At 34.8% G+C, this 24296-nt stretch overlaps 1 protein-coding gene across 3 annotated transcripts in view; it reads left to right on the top strand.

Annotated features, from left to right (window-relative positions):
* ZMYM6 (zinc finger, MYM-type 6) overlaps nt 1-24296 on the top strand; it is a 36538-nt gene extending 12242 nt beyond the window's left edge. For 2 of the 3 annotated variants that reach the window (XM_012722727.1, XM_004678775.2), the window contains exons 5-16: nt 1136-1307; nt 1399-1590; nt 3088-3238; nt 3669-3784; nt 4632-4907; nt 5072-5222; nt 6011-6183; nt 8009-8156; nt 9243-9383; nt 9781-9818; nt 19749-19893; nt 22099-24296. In XM_012722727.1, coding sequence (XP_012578181.1) covers nt 1136-1307; nt 1399-1590; nt 3088-3238; nt 3669-3784; nt 4632-4907; nt 5072-5222; nt 6011-6183; nt 8009-8156; nt 9243-9383; nt 9781-9818; nt 19749-19893; nt 22099-23930 — 3535 coding nt within the window. In that variant the 3' untranslated portion in view covers nt 23931-24296. The remainder of the gene's footprint in view (nt 1-1135; nt 1308-1398; nt 1591-3087; nt 3239-3668; nt 3785-4631; nt 4908-5071; nt 5223-6010; nt 6184-8008; nt 8157-9242; nt 9384-9780; nt 9819-19748; nt 19894-22098) is intronic. The other variant, XM_012722728.1, reaches the window with a different exon arrangement.

Below are 24296 nucleotides of genomic sequence, written 5' to 3'. Positions count from 1 at the left end.
AGAGGTCTGCTGTACCATGTGGGTCACCTCCCTGGCTGGGGATCAAACTTATGCTGAAGCAGCTTTGGCTAGCTTCACAGTGCTGAGCTTTAACCCATTGCATCACTAGGGAGCGCCCTGTTGAACAATTCTGTATGTGAAAGGTACAGAATGGGAGGCAGTATAGTGGAGTGATTAACTCCATACACTGTAGAATCAAAAATCAAAGTGCCTGAATTTGTGTTCTAGCTTCACTGTTTATCAGCGATAGGACTTTGAGAAGTTATTTTCTCTTTCTGATCTGGTCTCATCTGTACAGTGGAAATTATAGAAATATGTAGCACATAGTGTTTGTAATAAGTTGAATAATTTGAATAAAGGGAGCAATGTCTGGCACATAGTAATTACCCAATGTACAATGTTAGAGTATATAATATTATTACCTTTATCATTTTTTACTTGTAACCTATACTAGCTTTTTAATGTCCATTTCATTCAGTTTTCATGCTTGTCAGAAGAAATACAATATTTAGCTTTTGTTTTTACTGTCAGTGGTTATTAGTTCTTAGATGACCCTAAGGATCACATATAACTGTTCATTTATTTGCATTCTGACTCATTCTTGTTTTCATCTTTTTTCTGATATCAAGACTTAGCAGTCCTTTTGTTGTCTGATCTCTTAAGTTGTAGTTAAATTTTATATATCATGCTAATTTTTTAGGATTAATTTTTGGTAATACATCTATTTCCCATATCTTGTATTTAAATTAAAAATTTTTTTGCTGTCTCATTCATGTTTCTAACTCTTGGCGGCTGCTGGCTAGTTAGATAACATGTGTTTCATGGTCTGGAATTGTGGGATGGCTATTTATTCCATTGATTTTAGTGGATGAAACTTGGTTGGTGATGGCTAAATTTGTTTTAAGTATAACTCTCCCTCCACATATCTATAAATTAGTTATAAATTGCCTCACTTGCCACTCAGCTGATAAGTAAAAGAACTAATATTCAATCCCTGGTTTCTAGATACCTTATCCCGAGCCAGCCATTTTTTTACTATGACTGTCCCTAATAAACCTAGTTATTTTAGTTCACAAAGAAGAAGAAATTAAAATTGAAATGTATATTTCATTTTGTCTTTCTTATTTATTTTTAGAGACATTTTAAATCCAAAGGATGTGATTGCAACCCGATTTGAAAATTCTCCTAGCAAAGATTTCTGCAGCCAATCATGCCTTTCTTCTTATGAGTTAAAGAAAAAGCCTGTGGTTACCATATATACCCATAACATTTCAACTAAGTGCAGTATGTGTCAGAAGAATGCTGATGTAAGCTATAGTTTACTTTTATTGGGAGTCTGCTGAAAGGTCAGAGATTTTTAACTGTCTTTTCTTATTTGTATGTGTTTTTGTTTCTTAGATTCGATTTGAAGTTAAATATCAAAATGTGCTACATGGTCTTTGTAGTGATGCCTGTTTTTCAAAATTCCATTCTGCCAACAACCTTACCATGAACTGTTGTGAGAACTGTGGGAGCTATTGCTATAGTAGCTCTGGTTCTTCCCAGTCCCAGAAGGTTTTTAGTTCAACAAGTGTCACAGCATATAAACAGGTATGAAAATCATCCCCTTGCATGTAGTTAGACTCATGTCTCTATTGACTGTGCATGGGTGAAATGCAAAATGAAAGAGTGAGCTCTTCCTGTCAGCTGATCTCAATCCTGATGTGTGACTTTCCCTCCAGAAAAGTAGAATAGAATCTGATTTTGTAAATTGACTGGTAGTGAGGGAGGAATATAGATGAACTACATCATTTTTTAGTTTCCTTCTTTGCCAAGAATTCATAAATGTAATTTCATTATCTACTACTAGTGGGAAACACTTCATGATATATTGATAGTGTAGATAACTCCATTTTATAAATAATTATGAACAAGAGTTAAGCAGTGATAAAATTAATGAGTCTCAAGGAAGCTCTGTTAGAATACTTGATAAATAACCTTGTATTTATCAATCATGGGTTCATATGGTTACTAATATGTCAACTATTGCTTAAAAATGTGTCAATTATTGCTTAAATGATAATTTACATATATAACATATATATACACACACACATATATATAAGCATACAAATGGTAATTAAACATTTTTTTCAGTAGCAGGCTTGGTTACTTTTTCAGTTCCTCTGGATAATTGGTAGTTAGCACTCATCTCTGAAAAATACCCTGTTTCTAAGAGTTGCCACTTTTGGTAGCTGGTTACTACAACAGGAAGAGAATCCAGGTTATTTTTATATAATATGGTCCAAAAAAAGTCCATTCCTAATTTTGTTACTGATTTTGTACTCTATCAGCTGCATAAATGATATTTTTCTTTTAACGAGGAAGATTATGTAGTGAAATTTCACAATTTATATTTTGTTACTCCTAGAATTTTTTATTAAGAAACCTTATATTGTATAAGTAGTTGTTGGGACCTGGACTTTAAAGTCTGATGAAATGTTTAATCCTTACTTTTCCTTTTATTTGCTAATATGAATGTAAACTTTTTGTTCATACCATTTTTTTAATGTACCTCTCACTATGTTGTTAGAAGGAGTCTATGATAAATATCTATATATATATATCATGTGGCCTTACTTATGGTAAGCACTCAGTAAGTAGTAATACTGGAAATTATATAATTTAATTAAAGAGTTTCACCAGATGAGTATCCTTGAAGTTGGTAGACACTTCTAGATTAATGCCCAAGTATATATTGAGGATGGCCCTTTGAGTGACAGATTACCTGGTGTTCTTTGATTATTTGTGATAAAAAAGTATGTTATGACTACCTAATTCATTACTTTTACTGTGTATTATAGTTGCTAGTATATCTACCGGGATAGTTACTAATTTTCTTTAGTTAGCATCTTTCCATTGTCCATATCTTAACTTTCAGAGAACTCTGTACTTGATTACTTGGTATGTTCTCACTGTTATGCTCAGATATTTCAAGCAAAGGCAGTGGTTATAGGTAGCTTTTCTTTTTTCTTTTCCCTCTTAAATAATATATATACATGTATGCTTGTACTGAATACCTAAATTTTATTTTATTTTCTTGAGTAGAATTCAGCCCAAACTCCTCCTTATGCCTTGGGGAAATCATTGAGGCCCTCAGCTGAAATGATTGAGACTACAAATGACTCAGGAAAAACAGAGCTTTTCTGTTCTATTAATTGCTTATCTGCTTACAGAATTAAGACTGTTACTTCTTCAGGTAATGTTTAAATTTGTCATATTTACAGTTTGGTAATTATTGAAGAGGTATATAATGGATTTTGTTATAAACCAAAAAAAAAAAAGCCTGCACAAAAAACCCTAAATTTAGTTTCTAAGGACTAGTAGGGAAAATAGTTTTTCACTGCTTTTATGATTGAGATATTTACTTTGTAGTCTTGTAGATGAAAAGAAAGAAAAAAACACTTACTAGTTCCAATTAATGGGAATGCTTAGTTTCAGTTAATTTCTGTATAAATTGGACTAAACTGAGATTGGTTGGAGTTTGCTTTACAGATTATGGTAAAGTTACTTGATTTTTGTTTTGTTTATTGCAATGTGGTTTTTTTTTCATTCTCCTAATACATTTTTTTGATCATTTTGTTCCTATTTTTTCACTTACTCATTAATTTTTATTTTTTGTTTTCAAGGTGTCCAGGTTTCGTGTCATAGTTGTAAAACCTCTGCAATCCCTCAGTATCATCTAGCCATGTCTAATGGAACTATATACAGTTTCTGCAGCTCCAGTTGTGTAGTAGCTTTCCAGGTATGACCTAAGGTTGTATTTTACCCCTGCAGTTCTCTTAGGCATTGGTCTGTGGAAAAATATTAACTGCTGGAGATTCATACTTATCAAAATTTAATTTTGCTAGAAAAAAACTTCTGTTCAATTGTGGTCCTGGAATTTTTATATGCAGTATATCAGAGCTAAGGTTATGAGTCTTAAGTGCTTTCTTATTCAAAGTTCTCACCTAAACTACCCTTCCCTTCTACTTTTTCCCTTATTCCTTTCAAAAGGATGGAAGCTAGGATAGTGTTTGGGTAGGTGATATGGTGATGTGACTGCATGTCACTTCCTCTTATCCTGAGTCATATACATTTTGACTCTTGGCATGGAATTGTAAGGCTCTTTTTACTTATCCCACTTTCTCCTCACTGTCTGCAGTACTGGAGAAAGGGTAGATAGGGTTTAATGATTCTTCAGGATGGGAAGATGTTTGATGCAGGGTCCCTGCTAACAACAGAAAGAGACTATTCTTTCTGGCCTCTGTGTTCTTAATAGCCATCAGAAGGTGGTTGGTGATAAAAATGCAAGCGGAAGGTATCCTGGTGGGAAAAGAGAGGCCTACCCTAACTTATTAGCAATATACTAGTGGTCTTTGTCTGGAAAGCCTGATCTTTAGTCCTTAGCCATTTAATGATACTTTTCTCATTCTTTCTATTCTGGACTGTTTTAATCCTTCCATTCTGGAAACTTGCTATTCAAACCCTTTCTGTGAATTACTTTATAAATTTTTAAAAAATGTTTGGAGAATTTACTAAAATGAGAAAATGAAAATCACCAACTTATGTTATTACTCAGTTGATAAAATCTTTGCCTTCTTTGTGTTCAGAATGTATTTAGCAAACCAAAAGGAACAAACTCTTCAGTGGTGCCCCTGTCCCAGAGCCAAGTGGTTGTAAGCCCGCCCTCCAGGTCTGTAGTGTCAGAAGGAGGAAGTAACACCTCTGCCGTTTCCCCCAGCAACATCAGTGGCTCTGCTGCAGCCAGTGTCCAGCCTGTTGCTGCCCACCCCCAGGAAGTTGCTTTGAACCCTGCAGTTGTTAGACTCACGTGTCAGCATTGTTACTGTCTGTTTACCACAAAACCGGAACTTCTTTTCTACAAGGTAAAGAGAGATCATCAAAGGGGTTGAATATAAATTTACCCATTAGAAAACATATTTACCTTTTCATCTTTGATGATAACCAGTTTGCTTTGAAATCAGAAGGCAGAGAATTTCTTAAAGATGAAGTGACTAGTTAGATCTTACTGACTATTCCTTCTTTCCAGGGAAAAATGTTTTTGTTTTGTGGCAAGATTTGTTCTGATGACTACAAAAAGAAAAATAAAGTCATGGCAATGTGTGACTACTGCAAACTGCAGAAAATTATAAAGGAGACCGTACGATTCTCAGGGGTCGATAAGCCATTCTGTAGTGAAGGTACATAAAAAAATTCAGTTTTATCCGTAAAACATAGTTGTTATAAAGTTAATTTATGAGTTGGGCTATTAATTCACAATTTTCAAGTGATTTTTTGAGGTATAATCTGAAGCTTTTTAATTGAATTTATGTTTAATTTGGGTCAGCATCTATCCTGTTATTAAATGTTATAATACTCTCAAAGAAAAACTTTTTTTTTATTTTTTAATTTTTATTTTATTTTATTTTATTATTTTTTAAAGATTTATTTATTTGTGCATACAGAACTGGGGTACAGGCCAGAGGCTCCGGGGCGTCGAGAGGCTTCGCCAGAGACAGAGTGGGGAGTAGAACAGGCAGATTGATGAAGCACACTGTGAGGGGAGCAGCGGGCGGGTCAGGAGAGGTCTGCCACGCCATGTGGTCACCTCCAGGGCAGGCGGGAATCGAACTCATGTGAAGTGGCTTTAGCTTCTTAGTGCTGTGCTTCAACCCGCTGCGCCACCAGGGAGGGCCCTCAAAGAAAAACTTTTAAAATATAATTGGATCAAATAGAAAATTTCTTTGTGAGTTTAGCAATGACTTCAGAGATGTTTTTGTTCTTGTTCCCATCTGTAAACAGGCTAATGAAGCGAGTACTGCTTTTTGGCTTAAGAAATTTATAGCTTTATGTTTCTGAATATAGGTAACTTATAATCTAGAGGCAAAGATTGATTCCAATTAAAATTGGTATATGAGACATAGAAACTCAACCTCTTTCAAGTTAATGCAAAATTGACATTTCTTTTTTTCATTCCTCTGGTTCTCAGTTTGCAAGTTCCTCTCTGCCCGTGATTTTGGAGAACGTTGGGGAAACTACTGTAAGATGTGTAGTTATTGTTGTCAGACATCCCCTAATTTGGTAGAAAATCGATTGGAGGGCAAGTTAGAAGAGTTTTGTTGTGAAGATTGCATGTCCAAATTTACAGTTCTGTTTTATCAGGTAATATATCTCTTTGATTTTCTTAAATTAGTACAAATAATTTTCTATTTAAAATCTGTTTAATTATGTGATGAATAATTTGATATTTAGAGCAGGGTAAAATATAAATGGGCTTCTAAAATAAAATTTAGTTGAATATAAGCAGGAAATCTGGAGACTTTGTTGTTGTTTGAAGTATGTTTCTTTTATTTATTTTTGCTTGTTTATAAGGCATATTGACCTTATTTGTAATTTTGAGTTCTTTCAAATTCAACTTTGCCTTTAAGTGACTCTTCCTCAGAAGGTTACTACTATGAGGAATTTGAAGTTAGACCTTGTTCTTACTTCATTGGGTCAGTGACTGTGGTTAACTACCTTATTCACCTCCTTTAAAAAAAAATCACCCTTTTGAGATGCAGATTAAAACCACAATGAGATACCACCTCACCCTAGTGAGAATGGCACACCTTGAAACAACTAGCAACAACAAATGTTGGCAAGGATGTGGAGAAAAAGGAACTCTCCTGCACTGCTGGTGGGAATGCAAACTGACACAACCACTATAGAAAACTGTTTGGAGGTTCCTCAAACTGCTTAACATGGAGCTTCCCTACGACCCAGCAATCCCACTTCTAGATATCTACCCAAAAGACACAAAAACACTGATTCAAAAAGATACCCGCACCCCCATGTTTATTGCTGCTTTACTTACAACTGGAAAGACATGGAAGCAGCCCAAATGTCCAAAACTAGATGACTGGGTTAAAAAGATGTGGTACATATACACAATGGAATATTACTGAGCAACCAAAAAAAAAAATAAACACATGTCTTTTGCAGTAACATGGATGGAGCTGGAAAAGATCATGCTTAGTGAGATAAACCAGAAAGAAAAAGAAAAAATACCGGATGGTTTCGCTCATAGCAGGAGTATAATGGACCAGGCGAGAAAATAATAATAATGAACAGCTGTATACCAGAGATATTTTATGGGGGTGGAGTGGGGAATGGTATCAAAAATAGTGGGGGGAGGGAAGCGTGCTGGACTATGGTGATGGCACATGGGTGACTTGGTGATGGGAAACCCACAGGGATTACAATTGAGATGGAAAAAAATGTACAAAATGATGTAAAAATAAACTATTATATTATTAAAAAAATCAAAAAGAATCATCCTTTTGAAAGACTAATAATGGAAGTTATAACCAGTTGAACTGCTAATGCATGCCTGGTGCTTCTTAAGTCTTCTTTACAACCCCAAGACATAGGTATATTGTTGTCAGTTTACAAATTAGGAAAAATAGTAAGGTCCAGGGAAGTTAAGTATTGTGCCCTTGAAGAACCTGGTAGATGACAGATGTATAGCACCTGTAACCACCAACCCCCCAAAATAGAATCTTACTGTGGGAGGTGTATGTCATTTTATAATTATTATACGATCAGGATCTATCACAGTACTAAAGACAAAGGATACTTCATTAGATATTTATTGAATAAATCAAAATCTTTATGACTCAAAACTTACATTCTATCTGCTGCAATATATTGTCTCTTAACCTTTTAAAAGTAGAACCTGTATTTAGATTTTCTTCATGGGTAATTTTTTGAAACTGGGAAATCAACTTTTATATTCTTTTGATCAATGGCATCTATATGTAACAAATAAGTGTATGTATATTTTAACCACAGTATTTTTAGTTAGGAACCTTACATTTTATGATTTCATTCATATGAAATGATCTTACTCAGATATCCTATTTTCATAGTGCCTTCTGGTTTTATGATTGTTCTCTTTTCATTATTACCTAGTTTTAAGACTGTCCTGCCTTACAAATTTCTTTCTTAGATGGCCAAGTGTGATGGTTGTAAACGACAGGGTAAACTAAGTGAATCCATAAAATGGCGAGGAAACATCAAACACTTCTGTAACCTACTTTGTGTCTTGGAATTTTGTCATCGGCAAATTACAAATGACCCTCTTTCACAAAGAAAAGGTAAAATTTAACTTGGCGTATGATATCCTTATGTCAGTACGAGGAATATTATCAGTATACATAGTTGTGAATAATATACTAAGAACAAAATTTCACTGGATTCAAATCGCCTGAATTTCCTTTAAGAATGTTTAAAGATTGTCCTTGAGAGAATACTAATCCTGCTGCTTTTTATTATGATAATGAAACACAGAAGAAATCAATAAGTGTTATAAGCACTGAGTTTGTAGGAAAATTAGATTTGATTGCCTTTGATTGGATTTATGCTGTTCAGTTAATAAACTAGATATTAAAATAGAAATGCAGGGCAGAAAAAGTAATATAGTTGCTGTTACTGGTGTAAGATTTGATCCATAGCTTACTTGAAGCCAAGGAAAAAGAATAACACATTAATTATAGCACAAAAAATAAAGTAGACCAGTTCTTCATGGGAAGCAAAGTTTTTCTTGGCTAAGAATGAAATAATTTTGCAACTAGGACAGCTAATGTGTTCAAAATATCCATATGAATAGATATGTGGCATGTTCTTAAAGTAGCTCTCCAAAGTAGTACTTCTCTGAGTTATATTAAAAACACTTGTTATTATTGCGACTATCAAAGTGTGGAGTGCTGCTGAATTGACAGCATCCATGTGCTTTGATCCTTACAGTCTTGTCCTTGCCTGCCTATGTAGTCTTATTAATAATCACTTTCATTACATGTGTTTTGTGCTAATATTTTGTGTAGGCCATCCATTTCCAAAGACCTAAGACGGTATAATGTATATTAACAAAATCAGTTCTTGTGTGGTTGGGCAATTACTTCAACTTATTTATAAAAATTGATAGTTAAATTTTTAGGTGTAGGAGTTTTAATATTCATTAATAGAAAAGCCCAGTTACTCCTGCACCTATCCTTTATTTTTACCTGTTAAATAATAGAGAATCAGACTCTAGCCCTGATCTGATTAACGAATATTAATATAACAGTATAACCAAACTCAATGTTAGACAGAGGTTTGCATTGTAACTTGAAGACTTAGTTGTTAGTTCTTTTGTGTGATCCTTTGCTTACACCAGGTCTTACCTTTTTGTTTATTTTAATTAGTAATTATTTCTAAGCCAAAAATTGCTCCAGTGGAACTCTCTTCTGCAACGACAAACACAACACCAGTTATAATCAATGTGGTGTCATTGGCAAAAATATCTCCTGCCCAGTCCACAGGGAATACTAACAGTGTTTTAGAAGGTATGATTTGATATAAAGGCATTTAGTTAGACTATAAAGGTGAGTGTTACTACATTTATATGCAGAAAAAAATTCCCCTTTGTCTCTTGAGGGAAGTGGGTAGCATGCAGGGTGGCACCGGGTAGTGAAGGAAGTGGTATATGTAATTTTTTTTAGGAACTCACATGATTTCAGTCTATATGCCTTTACCAATGGAGATTCTAATATATTAGGATGGGACTGGGGGGGTCTATGAATTATCACCTTACCAAGCCCTCCAGCTCATATTGATGCCAAGTTTTCTTGGGCCATTTTTTTAGAAATTCTGATCTAGGTTCTAGCTGACCTTAGTGAGAGGAAAATAACTTGATTTCTACATGTGCTGGAAGTAGTAAATATGTGTTTTCATTTATAACAGGTGCGGTTACTAAAGAGGTGACAGAGATCATTGAAGATGTAAGTTTTGTTGTTAATATTGTTAATATTTTTCCTTATAATGCCAGTTGGATTTATTTTTTATTTTGGACACAGACATACGTCTTTTTATTGCACTTCACTTTTATTGCTCTTCGCAGATAATTGCACAAATTCACAAATTTCACAAATTGAAGGTTTGTGGCAGCCCCATATTGGAGGTCTTTTGGAGTCATTTTTATATCTGCATGTGCTCACTTTGTGTTTCTATGTCATATTCTGGTAATTCTCACAATGATTCAGATTATTTCATTATTACATTTGTTTTGGTGATCTGTGACCAGTAATCTTTGATTACCATTGTAGTCGTTTCAAGGTGCCAAAAACCGTGCTCATATAAGACAGAAACTTAATCCAGAAATGTTTGTGTGTTTTGACTGCTCTATTGGGGAACTTGCCATTTTCCCTATTTTCCACCTTCTTCTACAGCTTCTCTAGTCTCTGAGACAATAATGAAATTAGGCCATTAGTAAACCTGTACTGGCCTCTTAAGTATTCAAGTGAAAGAAGAATCACACATCTCTCACTCTAACTCTAAAGCTAGAAGTGATTAAACTTAGTAAAGTAGGCATGCTAAAATAGGCCAAAAAGTAGGCCTCTTGTGCCAAGGTGTGAATGCAGAGGAAAACTTGAAGGGAATTAAAGTGCTATTCCAGTAAATATATGCATGATAAGAAAGTGAAACACTATTGTTGATAAGAAGAAAGTTTTAGTGGCCTGGTTGGAAGCTCTAACCTCCCACAACATTCCCTTAAGCCTAATCCAAAGCAAGTCTCTTTCTTCAGTTTTATGAAGATTAAGAAGTGAGGAAGCTGCAGAGAAAAACCTTGAAGCTGGCAGGAGTTGGTTCATGAGGTTTAAGGGTAGAAACTGCCTCCAAAACTAAAAGTGCAAGGTGATATAGAAGTGATACAGAATTATCCAGAAGACTAGCTAAGATCATTGATGAAGGTGACTACACTAAACAACAGATTGCAGTGTAAAAGAAACCGTCTCGTATTGGAAAAGGTGTCATCTAAGACTTTTCTTAGCTAGAGAAGAGAAGTGGACACTTGGCTTCAAAGCTTCAAAGAACAGGAGTGCTCTTTTGTTAGTGACTAATGCATTTGAAACCAGCATTCATAAACCATTTTGAAAATCCTAGGGCTTTTAAGAATTACGCTGAATCTACTCTTGCCTGTGTCCTGAAATTGAAATAACAATTCTTGGATAACAATACATTGTTCACATCACAATTTACTGAATATTTTAAGTCTGTCCACTGCTCTGGATAAAAGGATTCAAAATATTTCTACTCATTGACAATGTTCCTGGTCACTTAAGAGTTCTGATGAAAATGTACAAGGAGATTAATGTTAATTTCATGTCCACTAACACAGCATCCATTCTGTAGTGTTTGTGTCAAAGAGTAATTTCAACTTTCAAGTCTTTTTATTTTAAGAAACACAATTTGTAAGGCTATAGCTGCCATAAACAGTGACTTCTCTGATGCATCTGAACAAAGTTAATTTGAAAGCCTTTTGAAAAGGGCCATTCTAGATGCTATTAAATAGTTTTGTGATTGAAAGACATTTATGATTCATGGGAGGAGGTCAGAATAACATAAATATGGATTTGGAAGAAGTTGGTTTTGATATTCATGTATGACTTTGAAGGGGTCAAGATTTCACTAGAGGTAGTAGCTGCTGATATATTGGAAATCAGAACTAGAAATTCAAGAGAACTAGAACTAGCGGTGGAGTCTGAAAATATGACTGGATTGCTGTAATCTCATGTTCAATTTTATTGGATGCAAATTTGCATTTATAGATTAGCAAAAAGAATGTAATTTTTTTTAACATTGAATCTACTCCTAATGAAGATGCTGTAAACATTGTTGGAATGACAACAAATAATTTATTGTAGAATATTACATAAACAGCTGATGGTACAGCAGCAGAGTTTGAAAGGATTTACTCTAGTTTTGAAAGTTCTACTGTGGGTAAAATATTACCAAACAGTATTGTACCTACAGGGAAATGTTTTATGAAAGAAAGAATCAATTTAGTAAACTTCATTGTTGTTTTTTAACAACTTGCAGTCACCCCAACTTTTAGCAACTACTGTCTTGACCAGTCTGCCGCCATCAGCATCAAGGCAAGAACTACTGCCAGCAAAATGGTAACTTACTTACTGAAGGCTCAGATGATTGTTAGCATTTTTAAACAACAAAAATATATTTTTTAAAGATTTATTTATTTATTCATACAGAACTGGGGTACAGGCCAGAGATGCAGAGGGTGAGAGAATTCACCAGAGAGAGAAAACAGGGAGCAGAACAGGCAGATTGACGCAGTACACTGCTGAGGGGAACAGCAGGTGGGCCACACCATGTGGATCTCCTCCCGGGCAGGCGGGGATCGAACTCATGTGGAAGTGGCTTTAGCTTCTTAGTGCACTGTGAATAGCTTCACAGTGCTGTGTTTAACCCCTTGCATCACCAGGGAGGTCCCTGACTTTCTAATTTTAAAGCCCAACTAGGTTTTAAGAGTAGTTATACCTGCTAACTCTGAAACTATCAAAACATTTCAGCTTTACCATAATTTAAGGAGGTTTTAACTTGGAAGATTATATCTGCTAATAAAGAATCTGTGAAAAGTGATAAAAAAAAAGTAGGTTTGTGAGATTTAACCCGCTGCACCACCAGAGAGGGCCCCAAAAATATTTTTTAAATTAAGGTATCAGCACTTTGTTTTCTTAGACATATCATGCATTGAATAGGTTACGGTATATTGTAAACCTAACTTTTATATACACTGGGGAAACAAAAATGTTTTTGTGACTCGCTTTATTGTAGTATTCCTTTGTTATGGTCTGGAACAGAACCCACAATATCACTGTGGTGCTCCTATATAGCCTTATAACATACCTGAGTGATTTCTATTTGCAGGTCAGTTTTTTTTTTTTAATTCATTTATTTATGCATACAAGTACTGGGGTACAAGGCCAGAGGTACACGGGGTGGGGGACACGAAAGGGGGCATTGAGAGGCTTCACCAGAGACAAAGTGGGGAACAGAACAGGTGGATTTACTGAAATAACACTGCCCTTGGGATAGGAGAGGTCTGCTGCATCACATGGGTCACCTCCCTGCTAGGGATTGAATTTATGCTTCAACGGCTGTGAATAGCTTCACATTGCTGTGTTTAACCCCTTGCATCACCAGGGAGGTCCCTGACTTTCTAATTTTAAAGCCCAACTAGGTTTTAAGAGTAGTTATACCTGCTAACTCTGAAACTATCAAAACATTTCAGCTTTACCATAATTTAAGGAGGTTTTAACTTGGAAGATTATATCTGCTAATAAAGAATCTGTGAAAAGTGATAAAAAAAAAGTAGGTTTGTGAGATTTAATTGAGGTTTTGCTCAAGTTGTGAATGAAACGAAGGATAACATCTTGCTTAGGTTGTTTGCCATGGATTAATAAAAGAAGACTTGCTGGAACTAGAAAAAACAAAGGTAGCTGGACAGGTTCCTCAGCAATTAGCCTGGCCTTCAGGACGTCAGCTAATAGTGAAGTGACATTAGACATTGTAGATTTTTGACTATTTTTCAGCAATAGTTGCCTTTTTTTTTTTGAGATTAGTTGCTTTTCTGGGAGATTATCAAATGTGGATTACTATTCCATGGTGGCAGAATGAGAGATGGACAGTCCACCTGTCAAGAAATTCTTAGTGAAAAAGAAAATAAATTACATCAGATTCATTTGTTAGCAAAAGTCTTACAGTGAATTAGGCCAACCTTTACTATACAGGGACATAGCTTGTCCTAATTGATATCTCTTAACTCTCCTATTGTTTTAAGATGATAATGATGATGATAATGATAACAAAATTGATAATGATCACTTATTTTCATGCTGTATCCTTGTTAGTGAATTATTTTTAGCTTTATAGTTATTTTTATATTATTGATTGCACATAAATGATATTTAAAATTTATACAATAACTGTGTTTACAGTTAACTTTGTTATTAACTCATAATTAAGACATTGGTATAGTATGTTTTATATTGACGATGATTATAAAAATATTCTGTGTTGCTTATAGATTTATTTACTCTGAGAATGCATCCTTCTTCTACTTTATTTAAGTATAGGACAGTTAGTATTGAGTTATTAGTTTTGAAATATGTACAGTTTTCAGAAACATATTATCATATTAAATGTGACTGTCCTGTGTTTCTTTTCTGAGAACATCTCTTAATTCACCTTTCATTTTAACTAGCCTTGATTAATATTTTCAGTTTAGTCTATAATAAAAAGTATAATAATAAATAATGTAGTACTGTTTTTTTTTTTTTTTTAAACACAACTCTTTGGTGTAGTCTTATTTATTTATGCAACAGAATTGGGGTACAGGCCAGAGATGCAGAAGTGGTGAGAAGATTCACCAGAGACAGAGTGGGAAGCAGAACAGGCAATAGATAAAGTACACTGCTGAGGGGAGCAGTGGGTAGGACAGAAGAGGTCTGCTGTGCCATGTGGGTCACCTGGCTGGGGACGGAACTAGAGCTGAGATGACTGTAGCCAGCTTCATAGTGCTGTGCTTTAACACGTTGTACCACCAGGGAGGGCCCTAAATAATGTAGTACTCTTGTGTTTTTTTTTTAATCAGTTTAAGAATCTTGTTTCTCTGGGCCTTTAGTATGAATCCCCTTCAAGTCCTTTAAATAATCTTAAATTTGGAAGAAATTCCTGTATCTCCAGGAAAGTATGAAGAAGAAAATCTATAGAAGTCAGCAAGAACTTTTTCTTCAAAAATTGTAAATATAACTGTTTTATTAGACTTTGGAGTCATATGATGTCTGTTGAAACTCCTCACCTCTGCTATTGTATTGTAGAAGTACCCATAGTCAACATAAATGAGTGACTATGTTCCATTAAAACTTTGTTTACAGAAATAGGTGGTCTACTGGGTTCGGCCATGAGCCATACATACCAGCCCCTGTTCTACTGACTCTTACCATCCAGACATTTGGCTTATTTGTTCACCTCCTTTTTAAGAAAAAATTCTGCCTTTTGTGTTGTGCTTACTATCAGCTTTTCACACCCTTAGATGTAACTACTATTATCAGTTTGGTGTATGTATTTTCAGGCCATTTTAAACTTTTTACATTTTTGTATATAAATCCATGGAAAATATTAATTCTGTGGAAAAAATCCATGACACTTAATAGATTTGGTGCATTCCTGTTGACTGCTGTATAGTATTATAGGTACTACATTTTATTTATGTTTTGCTTCCAGAATTATCATTGTTATAAATCTCTGCAAAAGTGAACATTGTTTTATATGTTTTCTTGTGTGCAGTGTTTCTAGTGTGGATATTGAACAGTGGAAGTTTAGGGTCAATGTGTATTTACAATTTTAATTTTCCTTCAGAGTTGTTTCTATTTTTACTCCTGCCAGCAGTTCACAATTGCACTAATTTCCCATACCAGCACTGTCATTTAATGTCAGATGAAACTTTTTTTTTGTCATTTTGTTCGATAACTTTCTATTATCTTATTTTGCATGTACCCCTGTTAACAAGCAAGTTTGCTTACATTCCTGTGTTTTTGGACATTTGAATTTTTCTTTTCTTTGAATTTCCCTCATTTTTGTGTTAAATTGCCTTTTTCTTATTGAATTTTGTATATTCCGTGTTCCTTTCCTCCCTTTTTACTCATCATTTTCATCAACATGAAAATATTCAGTAAGACTTCTTAGCTTAAAAAACAATCCTTTATACTGTGGTTCTCCATCAACCATAGCTCTTACTTCTCTGCTCTCCATTTTGGGAAACCACTTTTAAGCCTTGCTTCTACTCACTGCTTCCATTTCCTTATCTGTTACCTTTCTTAGCTCATACCAGGCAGGCTTTTATCTATATAGCTCCACTTAAACTGATCTTTGTCAAAATCCTCAGTATTTTGCTAAGGCCACTGGTTAGTTATCATTTCTCTTTCTACCAGGCTTTCAGTAACATTTAACACATTGATGTTGCCTTTCTTCTTGAATTGTCTTCGTCATTACACTTCCAGACATCATACCTGGCACTTTTCTCAATCTCTGTAACCCCTAGGGGGCTTTCAGGTCTGTGGTTTTAAGCACTATCTTGATGGTAGCTGGTTCCCAGATTAACTTCTCTTGCCCTGACCTCTGAGTTTCAGATTCATTTATCCAGCTGCCTACTTGACATTTATCCTTAAATCAATAATAACTATCTCAAATAACATGTTTAAAATAGAACCTTTTATTTCCTTCAGACAGCTTTTTCAGTATTCCCTATTTGTTAGCTATCCCTATTGCTGCAACCTTAGTCAGAGCCACTTTTGTCTTCAGGATTATTGCAGCGGCTTCCCCTACCATACATCCTGCTTCCATTCTTGTTTTTTTCAGATTTTTCCTCCGCACTATTGCCAGAATGATCTTAAACACAAATTAGGCTGTGTAACTCCACTGCTTAAAGACCTTTGATGAAATTATGAAGAATAAAGAAGGGGAAGAGCTAGTTTCCAAAATTATAGGAAAACATTTCTTTATTAAGCCACATAGTTAAAACAACAATACTGTAAATATGCGTAGACAAATAACTCTAGGAAGGAAGCCCAGATATATATCTAGGGCCCTCCCTGGTGGTGCAAGGGGCTATAGCCCTAGATATATATATATATTCATATATATATCTAGATATATATAGGAATTTAGAAGTAATAAAGTTAGCATTTCAAGTTAGATTATTCAATAAGTTAGTGTGACAATTGAGTAGATTATGGAAGAAAATAAAATCAAAATGAAGTCCAGGTGAGTAAAGAAAAGTAAAATGTAAAAAAAAAAAAAAAAGAGGATTAGGAAAGGAATTTAATAAGGCAGAAATGGGAAACATCTTTCTAAATGTGAATTCCAGAGGCCATAAAAGATTTGTTAGGGAGAATAAGCTACTTTTCAAAGTCAAAAGACAGGTGAAGAAAGTAAAGAGCTTGCAACTCATATCCTTAAAAGATTATTATTTTCTATATGTAAAGAGCATCCATGAATTAAAACAAAAAAACAAAACCTACTACCCAAAGGAAAATGGACCAAAGTATGAAATACAAGTTTACAGATTAGGAAATAAAAATATTTCTTAAACATATGTACAACTATTCAATTTCAGAGTTAAAGAAATCCCAGATAGAATTACAATTTTGTCAGATTGGCAAAGAGGAAAATGATGGATAACATTGTTAAAACTTTTTATTTTATTGCTAATAGGATAAATGGGTAAAACTATAAAGGGCGGTTTAGTAAAACCTGTTAAAATTTAAGATGTAAGTAATATACCCAAGAGTGTCATTTTTACATTTTGCACATATATGAAATGAAGTATGTGTAAGAATATTAACTGCAACATTAAAAAAAAATTACTTATCTATGCATACAAGAACAGGGTTATAGGCCAGAGGTGTAGGAGGAGAGAATTTGCCAGAGACAGAGGGGAGCAGAACTGGTGGATTGACTGAAATATACTGCTGAGGGGAGCAATGGGCGAGACAGGAGGGGTCTGCCATGCCATGTGGGTCAGCTCCCTGGCCGGGGTTCAAACTTGTGCTGCAGTGGCTGTGGATAATTTCACAGTGCTGTGCTATAGCCCCTTGCGCCACCGGGGAGGACCCTAACTGCAGCATTTTTTCTAGTAGCAACAGCTTGAAAATGGCCTAATTGTTTCATCTGTGGTCCAGGGCCACTGTGAGTTCTGCCTGAGTTAATGTGCAAATTAGAAAAAGAAATAGCTCACATGTATAGGGCCTGAAATACATTCCACTCTCCAATTTCACACTTAATTACATGATCTGGCAAATGAAGTTCCCTCCAGAAGCATTCAAAGTAGCTTTATTGTAACTTAGTTCAACATGGTATATCCATGCAATAGAATGCCATACAGTGCTCTATATTTACAGGCATAGCAGTCTCAAATATAGTAAGTATGGGGTGGGGGTGGGGGGGAGTGTGGAGACAAAACTATAGCTTGCTGCCATTTGTTGTTGTGTTTTTTTTAAAAAAAGATTTATTTATTTATGCATACAAGACTGGATACAGGCCAGAGGTGTAGGGGAGGAAGGTGAGAGGATTCACCAGAGAGAGTGGGGAGCAGAGCAGGCAGCTTGGCTGAAGTTTAATGCTGAGTAGAGCAGTGGCCACGACAGGAGAGGTCTGCTGTGCCATGTGGGTCACCTCCCTGGCTGGGGGTTGAACTAGTGCTGCAGTGGCTAAGGGTTGCTTCACAGTGCTGTGCTTTAATCCATTGCACCACCAGGGAGAGCCCTAGCTTGCTGCCATTTGTATTTTAAATATGCACACATACACACAAGGTACATGATTGTACTTTTGTATAGAATATCTCTGAAAGGCAGTTAAAATAGATAACCATCTGAAGAGGCATAAGTAGGGGGAAATGGGCAATATATCCCCATAGTTTGCTAATTTAATCTTTGACTTTCATGTGGTGTTACATTATCCATTCAAAAAGCTTACATAGAATTTTAAAATTTGCAGTATATACAATATACAAAAGGTATGTACAATAAAGTTACTAGGCAGCTTTATTCAGTTATGTAAATATACCTCCAAGACTGCTTGCTAAGTGACAAAGTAGGGTGCTGAAACTTGCTAACAATATGCTGTCATTTGTAGTCAGAAGTAACTTCTTTAATCACATAGATCACCTCTAGAAGGACATAGGAAATTGGGGACAGTGGTTGTGTTCAAGGTTGACTGTGGATAGATGGTAGGGGGACATGGAAAAATTTTCATGTATGCACTTTTATACCTTTTGAATTATTACATAATTCAAAGTTGTCACATCTATTACCTCTTTGAGCAGAAAATGTTAATATAACCTTCAATAGCTTCCCATAAAACTAAAAATACAATTCTTATTTTTTTTAAACAGAGACCTTCTAGATCCTACACACTTTGGTTTCTGTTTACCTCTCCAAACATATCAATCTAGCCCTTGCTTACTCTTATTTTAGTCTCGCTCTTATGGATGTTCCTAAAGCTTGCCAAGCTCTTTTTGCTTTAGAGTTTTGGCACCTATCATCCCTCTGCCTGAAATTCTGTGACCTGAGACCTTTACATGACTTGCCCTTTTGAATATTCAGAATATTCAGTTCAAGAATTTATTCCAGAGTTACCTTTCTCTATGCCCATACTCTGCTTTCTTTCATGGCACTCACCACTACCTGGAATTAAATGTTGCATGTGTTTATTTCCTGTGTCTCCTGTAGAACGTAAGACCTGTAAGAGCAAGACTTTGCCTTATACTCTGTTGTATCCCCAACGTGTGGAACAGTGCCTAGCTTGTAGCAAACATTCAGTAAATATTAATTGAATGAAGAAAACATGTTTTAAATACATTCTCCCATTCCTTAACTTTTTAAATAAAGTCTTTTGCAAAAAAATTTTGGACTAGTCAAATTGTGAGTCTTTTCTACTTTATTTTTAACTCTAAAGAACACCTTTTCTAAAGAGTACTTTCAGGTCATTTGGAAGTACTTCAGTGATTAGTTTCATTTCTTTCATGGTGAGGTCTTTAAACAATATTGAATGTGATTCTGCATAAGGACCTAAAGTTGGATTTATTTTTCTAAATACCGAGTTGTCTTAATCAGTAAGATGTTTCTAACTGTGCTAACAGTGTTTTCTAGAAGTCGGTCAGTGGCATTGATACTGACTAGAAGAATTAGGAAGTAGCGTATACTTTTCAAAGTGACTTTTTTAGGCCAACTTTTCTCTTAGAAGAATTGTTTCCCTTGATATATGCCACTTTTAATTAATAGCAATCACATTCAGGGATAACATATTAAAAAACAAAATCTCTCGGGTTTCCGAATTTGTTTTTAACTTAGGAAATTACACAGACAGATGCCATGAAACTTACATCTTCCCAGTCTTCCAGATTTTTAAAGAACAAAGCAGTATTGTGCAAGCCGGTCACACAGACCAAGGCTACCTCATGCAAACCACATACACAGCACAAGGAATGTCAGACAGGTATGTGTTCTGTGCTTTCCACATGTACAAAGTTTGTTTTCTGATTTGCTTGTTTGTCTCTCTCTCTCTCTCTTTTTTTTTTAAGAAAGGAAATGAAAATATTTGACAGTGTCTTAAATGTAAAAACATTAATTCTTGGATCACATATTTTTAACATTTAATTTATCCCTTTTGTAATGGTTGTCATCAACACTAGTAACTGCTAAATTGATTCCATATACAGTGTATTATGTGTAAAAGGGATAAACATTTCCTGTGTGCACTGCTATTTTTCAGATATATAGATAAGCTATTATAATTACTAAGATACAAATTTAGTTAAATTTAACCTTGGTTCTTTTTTAAAAGAACATTAAATTGATTTGATACTGAAAGCATCACCTTATGTCTGAGGTATTGATGATCAGGAAGATTATTTGAATGCATACTTGAAAAGGTAAGGTTGTAAACTTGTTCCAATCCATGTTAATTCTTTTTAATCTCAGTGCTCTTATTTTTGCAGTTACTTCACAAGCTACTCTATCCAAAGCACTTTTAAAATTTTGTTTTTAATGTTTTGTGGACTATGTTATATTTGAAAGCTAATCTTTTAACAAGTAATCATGAGTTTGTATGTAGTGTGCCTTTCTTTTGGTAGGAGTCAAGGAGAATCCTATTTTCTTTCCTTGGTAGATTTGTTTTATATTTCTGTTAAAATGATACACTTTTTTGTGGACATTAATTTATATTACATGCCACATGCCTAGGTGGAAGGTAGAAAGGATCAGTGAATATCAGTATGTGTGTATATTTAAACATTTTAAAAAATTCTGTATTAACTATTGGTTGCTATATTTTGATATAAACTACTTTTTCATTTGATATTGCATTGGAAACATCACTCCATGTCATTATAAATTTAGTTTTTTAAGATATGTTTTTATTTATTTATGCTTACAAAAACTGGGGTATAGGCCAGAGGCAGGGCATGAGAGGATTCAGTAGAAACAGAGTGGGAAGCAGAATAGGTGGATGTACTGAAATACACTACTGAGGGGAGCAGTGGTGAAACAGAAGACTCTTATGCCATAAGGGTCAGCTCCCTGGCCAGGAATTGAACTCATGCTGCAGTGACTGGAGATAGCTTGATAGCACAGAGACAAACCCTTGCACTACAAGGAAGCCCCTCAATATAAATCTAAAAACACATTGTGGGCCCTTCCTGGTGGCACAGCGGGTTAATGCACAACACTAAGAAGCTAACGCCACTTCCACATGAATTCGATCCCCGCCGGCCCTGGAGGTGACCCACAGGGCGTGGCAGACCTCTCCTGACCCACCTGCTGCTCCCCTCAGCAGTGTACTTTGTCAGTCTGCCTGTTCTGCTCCCCAGTCTGTCTCTGGTGAATCCTCTCACCGCCTCTGCACCTCTGGCCTGTACCCCTGTTCTGTATGCACAAATAAATAAAAATTAAAAAAAAATAAAAACACATTGTGGTTTTTAACAAAACACATTGAGGTTCCAGTGCATGTAATATAATTTATACCCCTAAGAATAAGCAATTCAATTGCTTACACATTTGTAATACTAAAAACAATAATTATGTCCTTAGAAAAAATCCTAAATAGTGGAATTACTGATTAAAAAACTAGAGAGTTTTATGACTTTTGATGTATATCGTAAAATTACCTTCCTGAAGTTACATCCACTTATGCTCCAGTCAGTCAGCAGTTTCATTCTCTGTACCTCCTTGGACAATGGATATTAGATCTAATAATTAACCCTTATCTCTTTCCCAATTTTAATTTTGAAAAATTTCAAAATTCAGAAAGATTGAAAATAGAGCACAATCAACATCAGAATATCCTTCATCTAGATTCACTGAATGCCAACGTCTTGCAACATTTGTTTTCGCTTTTCCCCCCAAGCTTCTTAAAAATGTTATTCTTAATTTGTCATATTCTACAGACATTAGCCTTAATTTCAGTTATCTATTGGATACAGAGCATTACTAGTACATGTACCACAGCCTCTAGTTTTACTACATCAGTAACCAAGCTTTGGATGAAGGAGAAGTTCAGTTTTTAATGGCAATGTGAAAGTATTATAGCTTGTGTTTAAACTTTAGTGTTTTCTCTTACAAATTTAAGTAGTAATGTATGAGGAAAAATACAAAGAATATTGTTTATTCTTGAAAATAACAGTTATTCAAATATTTCATTCAGATTTGCCCATGCCTAATGAGAAAAATGATGTGGAACTTGACTCCCCACCTGCAAAGAAAAAAAGAATGGGTTTTTTTCAAACTTATGATGTGGAATATTTAAAAGTTGGTTTTACTATCTGCCCAGGATCAAAAGACAGTTCACCAAAACCACAGTGTGTCATTTGTGGAGAAATCTTATCCAGTGAAAACATGAAGCCAGCAAATCTTTCTCATCATTTGAAGACAAAACATTCAGAATTAGAAAACAAACCAGTGGATTTTTTTGAACAAAAATTTCTTGAAATGGAATGTCAAAACAGTTCTTTAAAAAGGTGTTTACTAGTTGAAAAGTCCCTTGTGAAAGCTTCTTATTTAATTGCTTTTCAAATTGCTGCCAGCAAGAAGCCATTCTCCATTGCTGAAGAGTTAATTAAACCCTATTTAGTAGAAATGTGTTCAGAAGTTTTGGGTTCAAGTGCTGGAGACAAAATGAAAACTATTCCTCTATCTAATAATACAATTGGACACAGGATTGATGAACTGTCTGCAGATATTGAAGATCAGCTAATTCAAAAAGTCAGAGAGTCAAAGTGGTTTGCCCTTCAGATAGATGAATCATCAGAAATCTCCAATACCACCCTTCTTTTGTGCTATATTCGTTTCATTGATTATGAGTGTAGTGAGGTAAAAGAAGAATTACTGTGTTGCATTGAAATGCCTTCTCAAATAACTGGTTTTGAAATATTTGAGCTAATAAATAAATATATTACTAGTAAATCTTTGAATTGGAAACATTGTGTCGGTCTCTGCACAGATGGGGCTGCAAGTATGATTGGCAGATGTTCTGGTTTAAGGACAAAAATTCAAGAAGTTACCATAAATACAGTGGCATTTACACATTGTATTATTCACCGTGAACATTTAGCAGCAGAAAAGATGTCTCCATACTTACATGAAATTCTTTTGCAGTCTGCACAAATTTTAAGTTTTATAAAGAGCAATGCACTAAATTCACGTATGTTAACAATTCTGTGTGAAAAGATGGGGTCTGAGCTTGTGAATCTACCTCTTTATGCTGAAGTACGCTGGATGTTGAAAGGGAATATTTTAACAAGATTATTTGAATTACGACATGAAATTGAAATTTTTTTAAATCAAAAGTGTTCAGATTTGGCCAAGTATTTTCTTGATGAGGAATGGATTGCAAAGCTGGCCTACTTATCAGATATTTTTTCACTTATAAATGAATTAAATTTAAGTCTCCAAGGAACTATGACTACTCTCTTCAGTTTGTACAACAAAATTGATGTATTTAAGAAAAAGTTAAAGATGTGGTTGAAGCGCACACAAGAGAATGATTATGACATGTTTCCTTCATTTTCTGAATTCTCCAACTCATCAGACTTAAATATGAGACACATTGCAAACATTATTGTTGAGCACCTGGAAGGACTGTTCCAAATATTCAATGACTGCTATCCACCGGAAGAAGATTTGCGTTCAGGAAATTTGTGGATAATTAATCCTTTCACAAACCACCAAAATAGTAATCTCACAGACTTTGAAGAAGAAAAACTAGCAAAATTATCTTCAGATTTAGGATTACAGTCAGCATTTAAATCAATGTCTGTAACTCAGTTTTGGATAAATGCAAAGACAAGTTACCCAGAACTCCATGAAAAGGCAATGAAATTGTTATTGCCCTTTTCAACTGTCTATTTATGTGATGCTACGTTTTCAGCTTTGACTGAGTCAAAACAAAGAAATTTGTTAGTTTCTGGCCCTGCCCTAAGACTTGCAGTCACATCTTTAATTCCAAGAATAGAAAAATTAGTAAAGGAGAAAGAATAGCGAAACATACATATTGCTTATTATCAAAGTCTATAATTTTGTGTTAAATTTTGTATAAGTATCCTAAAATATAATTTCCTAATGTAGATATGTGTTTGCAGTGATTAAATAACTGTTTTAATAATATTTTGTTGAGGAATTCAATATTTATGTATTGTATGTCATTTTAACAGTCCAGAGTGAAGAATTTTACCAATGGATCAAATAGTTTGTATTAGTGGCAAAAAATAATTAAAGGCTCTATTTATAATATAAAAGCATAACTGGATTTTGAAACAGCCTGGCCTCTAGTTGCACAAGGAAGTTTTTAATCTTAGCCAGTCAGCCACCACTCCAAGACACTGTGGGAAGGTAGAAAGCAAAGAT

This window comes from Condylura cristata, unplaced genomic scaffold (assembly GCF_000260355.1).
Source record: "Condylura cristata isolate star-nosed mole 26May11 unplaced genomic scaffold, ConCri1.0 scaffold00008, whole genome shotgun sequence".
NCBI lineage: Eukaryota > Metazoa > Chordata > Mammalia > Eulipotyphla > Talpidae > Condylura > Condylura cristata.
Note: the sequence above shows the minus strand (reverse complement) of the source record. Positions and strands in the feature narration are given on the sequence as shown.